At 35.2% G+C, this 7,139-nt stretch overlaps 1 protein-coding gene across 1 annotated transcript; it reads right to left on the minus strand.

The window, feature by feature from the left end:
- Positions 1-2,171: 2,171 nt before the first annotated feature.
- Positions 2,172-5,287, minus strand: LOC149256918 (protein argonaute 7-like). Its single transcript, XM_089406922.1, has 3 exons — positions 5,017-5,287; positions 3,770-4,907; positions 2,172-3,690 (listed from the first exon to the last, which is right to left on the minus strand). Exons 1-3 carry the CDS (start codon positions 5,285-5,287, stop codon positions 2,172-2,174), a joined length of 2,928 nt encoding a protein of 975 aa, XP_089263048.1.
- Between the last annotated feature and the right edge of the window lie 1,852 nt (positions 5,288-7,139).

Here is a 7,139-nt window from a genome sequence, read left to right on the forward strand (position 1 = left end):
TTAAGTGGTCAATTCTCAACAATCCAAGTACTTCATAGTGTTTTTAGGGCGCTGAATCTACATGGTTTATTATAGTTAATCATACTCAACCATTGTCAACTATTCATAGGGTGTTTAAACCATTTTAAACCAAAATCAACCTACAATCAATCATAGTTGACTATTTTTGTTCTCTACTCTACCAAATTCAATCATCATGCTCAACCACACTCACTTTTAGTTAACTATTCAATCATCATGCTCAACCACACTCACTTTTAGTTAACAATAGTTAGTCTTCAAGACAAATAAACATGTTTAATGAATCACCACATTTTTATAATCTTATATGATTAAGGGGATATCAAAAATTATGGATGTAGGATGTGACAACCAAATGAACCATTAATAGATAGATATAATCAAAAAAATAATGTCATGCATCTCTTCTTCAATAATCATGCCAACTAGAAATATTTAAATCAAAAGCTCCTTTACACTAATATTTCAAATCCTTTTTGAAGAAATACACTAACTCAATTTGTTGAATCATCCATATATATATATTAAAATTCTTCTTTAAATCTGTGCAAGTTTTCCAAAATGCAATAATAATGATTATCCAAAAATTTCCATCTATTTTGTTGCATTGTACATTAAAAAAAAGGATCATGGTTTCCATTTACACAATTCTAGCTTTAATGTTCTGATTATTGAAACCATGTTACACAATATCATTTTAAAAATTTTGCTTCTTCACAATGGGGAAAAGTTTGGGAAAGTACATTATGTTGCACAAACACAAACATTTCCCTGTTGAAACCTAGTGTGCCTACCAAAAGAGAATAATGCACTAACTCACAATCAAACACATTTTAGATGGATTTGAACGTTTCCCTGGTGAAGCCTATTGTTCCTGCCAAAACAGAATAATGCACTAACTCACAATCAAACACATTTTAGATGGATTTGAACTATGTCATGCTAATGTCAATTTTGTGAAACTTTGACACATATTATATCAAGGTGATAGAAATTTTTAACAAATTTGATGTATTTCATGGATATAAATGTTGCCCAAGGTGATAGGTCACCAAAAATGAACATTTGAAATTAAAAATTTGATGTGTTTCATGGATATTTGAAGTTAAAAATTTGATGTGTTTCATGGATATTTGAAGTTAAAAATTTGATGTGTTTCATGGTTAAGGCCCTCCGTGATAGGTCACCAAAAATGAACATTTGAAATGATGTAATATATTGCAACCAAATATAAATTTATGAAAAGGAAAACACTACTAGATATTGGAAAACAAGAAGGTATAGTTCAATCCACCCTAAACATTCAATTAGTGAACTCTTAGTAACTATACAACCTCCTCAAATTTAAATCCAAACAGAAAAACAACAAAAATAACTATAAAATAATAATTTTTCATAATAACATATAACTATTTTTATAATACAAAATATCAATTTTAAACCAATAATTTAAAAAGATAAAAAAAACATAAGCTAATATTACACAATTTCAAAAGCATTGGTTTTAACAGACATACCTACAATCAAATATCAAATTTCTGGTGTATAAAAACTTTTAATCACCATAATTTCACTCAACAATAATATATTAACAATTCCATCCCAGTTGTGTAAAAGCTTTTAATCACCCTGATTTCACTCACCAATAATACCCATCCTAGTTGTTGTTTCTTTCATTGTACAATAGTAGATAACATGTCACGGACTGGCTTACACTCCAACCATCATTCTTAAACTTCATTATAAAACATCAAATTAAAAGGTTGAATTACATTATATTCCAAAAGTAGCATGTAATGTGAAATCGAGGATGAGGAGGAAAGGGAGGTGATATCGTTATACATTCTGATCAAACTTTAAAGTGAAAAGCTATACATTCAGATCAAACTTTAAAGTGAAATTTATCTACAGCATACAGTACCAACAAAACTAAAAACACCAGAACCAGAAATAGGTTATATATATAAACAAGAAACATCCAACAATGGAAAAACTAGTTAATGGAACAGTAATTGTTATAAAAGTTATAATAAAAGAGTAAAAAATATTTAGAGCATGAGTGTGCTTAGTACAAAAATGTTAAGAAAGAAATTTAGTCATTTTGAAAAATACTTGATGTAAACAACCGTTACTGTGAACGTAGAGCAGTCTTAAACCCATTTCTGGTGAGCCGTGAACATGGCATCCTTAATCGCTTCTGGTAACTCAAAAGTTGGGGAGAACAACTTGTTGAACCTATTTTCCTTAATCGCTTCTGGTAACTCAAAAAGTGGCGAGAACAACGTAGATCCTGCTTCTGGTAACTGAAAAGACTGTGCTTTTGCGTACTGGTGTCCTCGATGCGCTGCAAGACGAGCGTAGTATATGGGAGCAACTAATGAAACAGGTTTTGTACATCTCCCAGATGTGTAGCACAGATTATTCACCAATTTTTGCAGCTTGTCCGAAGTGAATGAATTCTCGTCATATATCACATGGTAACACGTGGGTATAGCTGTACCCTCATGCGTATAATGACTGCACAGATAAAAATCAAATTCGCTTGGATGTACAATCTTTGTATCTACTACTGTACCGGGAATAACATTGCCAGATCTTGTGCGCGGCTGGTCCTCCAAAGGAAAAAGTCTAGTCTGTTTAGCTCTCCATGTTAAAATGAATGAAATTGCTGGCCTGCAACGCAAGTTTAATTGGTTTATGGCTTTCTTCAGATTTTCTACCTCAAAGTTGCAAAGCGTGCGGCTTCCTTCACTTAATGCACCGCGTCTGAAAAAGACGATCTTACGGGGAAGCTGTTTGTTTATGCGCAGGTAATCTTTAAGCAGCTCCTCGCACATTTCTCCTACTTGTTCAATCCTTCCCGCTTGATATCGCTTCCCGCTTCGCACCATTTGGAATTTGATTTTGGCCAAATAGCTATTACAATCTGGCCAATTCATGCTGCCAACCACTGCTGCGGTAGAAGGCAAGCCTGTTAGCCATCCGAGGGTTATATGAGCACCAATAATCAATACGGGATCAGAATGCCCAGATCCGGGCGATTTACAAAGGGAGTTTTTATGAAGAGCAACATTACTGCCGCCTACTTTTGCATTTATCTTCAATACTAAACCGGCCAAACATTGGGACGCTTTCATTTCATCAGGATAACTGCATCTAATCACGTTTTGTAATAAACAACACTGCGTTATCAGTCCCACTTCAATGTCACATATAAACTTCAGGTAGTTGTAGCCAGCAGGTAGACCATTCTCGATGACGCATATCAAGATCTGTAGCTCACCTTTAGTTTGGGTCTGAATGTTGTCAATGATTTCGCGAAGTTGGAAATAATCCCCGAACTTTTCCATGCCATCGTACTCGCATACAAGGGTCTTTTCGTTCATGTATACTCCCATGTCTATACACTTCCGTACTAATAAATGGTAGAATTTCTCCACTCTACTTCTATGTGTCGTATCATTTCCATTACTAAAAGTGATGATACCCCAGTTTTCTATGCGCTTTCCATCGTAAACATGACTCTTCACAAGATTCCATTGTCGATCATCCCACCTAGGACGAACATGACTGCTATTTCCAAGCTTCAGCAAGGGAGGTTCGAGTACCCTACCTGTAACCTCAGTCATATCGGCGGCCACAGTTATTTGAAATTGGGTAAAATGAGTCCTGCAAAAACCAAAACAAAACATGAAATTGAAATGAAATTATAATAGGATTTTCTAACGGAAAAACATATTAAACATACCCTCTTGGACCATCTGGTTTAGCCATGATGTCATGGATCATTTCCACTCGTTTTGCCAATGGCGGACATCTGTGCATCCTTGTAAGTTCTGTAGAGCCATAACTCCTACAACTAACTCTTTGACCATCGCAGATCTGGCAAAATTCTAAAGGAACATAATATGGCATTTTTCGATTTCTGCTCACATCCACACAAGGCCAGAGTTTGAAGCGAATATCAAGGTCATACTTCTGCTTGAAGTGTTCTACGAAACCCACCATGGGAATTACAGAAGAGAGATCTACAGCTGCTTGGCTACTAAGTCTCCGAACTCTATATATATTAGGAGTACGCAAATGGGTGGTTATGATTTCCAGGCCGCGCAGATGTTTCTCCACATCGTGGATGTCTTTCAGAGATAAAGGTTCAAACTCAGTGCAGGAAATGGTTTCTCGAATATAATCGACAAGGCTAATGTTCCGATACAAAGGTACAGCAGATAATCCGACATGTAAAGCCAATCCTCTAGCCGTTACTCTGAGGCTCAGGCAAAACCCCTTTGATGCAAATATTCCACCGCCAATGTTCCGCTCATTCATATTTTCCTGCTTCGATAAAAAGCCTTTGCCAGCCATATAAAACCGTTGGCTACGCGGATTCTCTCTTAGGACTACAGCCACGGCTTGCAGAAAAGTTTGGTTCTTTTCTTTCTCTGTAAGGCACCTTCCATCGAACTGGCCGTCCAATTTGATAATCACTGCGTATTCCATCTCTGATTTCCTCTTGGGATTTTGTAATAGCTTGACTGTAAACTGCCCTTGGGGTAACAGCTCAGAACTGTAAATGTACTTGTGGGAATCGTGTACAGGCATGGCATCTGCGTAATTTTCTTGAATTAGTTTGTCCATTATCTCCCCTGGCTCTGCATTTGAAAACCGAGCCTCGGGGATGTGAAAGGTGTAGCGTAATATTTGCTTCAATGGTTGAAATTCAACCAAGAAGCTATTCGCACGCAGGCGTACAGTCACAAGTCTGTTTGTTCCTCCTCTGTCGGGCCTTTCCACAGGTGCCGCGCTCCAATTACCACCCACGGAAAGAGAACTGCTCAGAACGGGAGTGGTCATTGCCGGAACCAAATGTCCACCGTCAAGTTTGAATCCTGCTCGTTTGTTCCAATCCAATTAACCTCAAAGTGTGTAAATCAAATTAAACCTTTTCACGCAGCAACTTTTAATGAATAAATCTTCACAAAGACATAATAACCTTACCTGGAAGCACTTCATCATGGTCTGGAATACGTGCTCCTTCCTCTCCTTCCTCTGTGTCTGCTGTGTGCCCATTTGATTTGCTCACTCTGTCATCGCTCGAATCTTTAGAGGGAGATGTGTCTGTTTTGTGCTCACTGGAATCTTTAGACGAAGATGATACAATGACTGCGTTGTAACTTGCCGGTATCGGTTCCGAGCAAGAAGAAGTGAATTCCGTCTGCCCATCTAAGCGTGCTCTTTTATGAAACATACCCACCAAAAGTTCAGACATCGCTTCCAATTACTTCAGTGCTTTCTCGTCGAAACCCTCTCCAATCAACAGCTTTAACTCCTAACACCCGCGAAAGCAAGCATTGGTGAATTATGAAACGTTAATAGCAATCCTGTATGATGTCCATGAATTATGAAACGTTAATAGCAATCCTGCATGATGTCCATGCTGAAGATTTGCTTGTACTGTTATAGATTTTATCGTACTAGATTTTATCGTACGTGGCAAGACTACCACTTCTGAACGAATTCTAAGCTTGTGTTTCTCAAACTCTATCACACAGAGTGAAGGTCCGTCCTTATCATATTCAGAGTGATCTTCACATAACACCCACCTGGCATTTATAATGCCACGTGTCATTACGGACAGGCAGATACAAATGTGGGCATCCTAATAATCTCAAAGTTAAATATCATTGCACATGGGAAACTATACTCCTCAAATAACAATGGGTAAAGTTAACATTATAAAAATATAAATATTTAATTTCTTAAAATTTTTATTATATTTTTCTTTTATTTTATTGGTTATAATTTTATTTTCTAATAATTACTCTGCATTAATACCTATACTATTTAGTCATTACTGTTATATTAGTACCCGTACTGTTTAGTCATTAATTTATATTAGTATTAATATTGAGAATGCACTTGTATATTTATGAACCACCATTCCACTCACTAACTTCAGGGTTTTCACGAATATTGCATTCACTAAAGTAAAAATAACTCTCCAACCGAAATCCATTGTTATCCCAAATGACTGGCAAATAAGTAAACGCTTCCCAATTCTGTCTTTTCACTGCATTTAAACTATTTATTATTTTATTTGATTTCATTGTAATATTTATTTGATTTTATTAGTTATTCAATATTTAAAATTAATATTTTTTTTCTCATACCAGGGTCATTATCTTTAATAAAAAAAATTGGATACTTTAATAATATTAATTAATTTTATGTTGGTTTTCAGATTATCAAGGTACCTTTGTGGGCTTCATGGTTGACCTATAATGTTGGCCATATACCTAGTCCATGAAGTGGTAGAACTAGTTCCAAGCGAAAAATAACCACCATTGGATTGTATAGGCATCCTGGTACGGGTACGGGCATTCTCTATTGGCACGGCTCTTCATCTCTCAATTATAGCTATCCAAATCAATGATCATAACTATGGAAATTGGCAAAAACTATAAGCTAGATCATATTTCTAAAAAATGTAAAATTTGAACAATAAAATAAGCATAGTAATTTGAAAACTATTTTTTAAAACTTATATATATATATATATATATATATTTTTTTTAATTACAAATTATTAATATAATATAATATTATTATAATGATTTCTTTTGCCTTAATAGTAGCAAATTGTTAGTAAAAAAAATTAAGAAAATCTTTCCTTGACGCTAAGAGAAATCATATCTATAATAATTCAATTCATGAGGACTTATCACTATTGCCATATGCAACAGTACTTAAACCCACCTCTCTTTTCATTGAACTGAGTGGTAAACTTAATAATGGAAGTTGGAACCTTGATCCTCAATTTTAGCTATTGAAAATGTCCATGGAAATATATTTTTATATTATGTGAGGGACTAATAAAACTATTGGTGTAGTTGAGTAGGATTAGATTCTCCATGTCACAATGAAGTATTACAATTAACAAAATATCTCAATTTACCAATTAGTAAAGGCCTAGTCTAACTTATAGATGAAATGACTTTTTTTCATGATGATTAATTTTAGTCAAAATCCAACAATTTTTTTTAAAAGCTTGAGTTTAAATTGTTTAATATGCATAATTGGAGTGCCCCGGAGTGCCCCAGTTGAGGTGCTGAATAGATTTA

The sequence above is a fragment of the Pinus tabuliformis genome, chromosome 6 (assembly GCF_031772625.1).
Source record: "Pinus tabuliformis cultivar Carrire ecotype Pingquan chromosome 6, CPIR1, whole genome shotgun sequence".
NCBI classification, from domain to species: Eukaryota; Viridiplantae; Streptophyta; class Pinopsida; order Pinales; family Pinaceae; genus Pinus; species Pinus tabuliformis.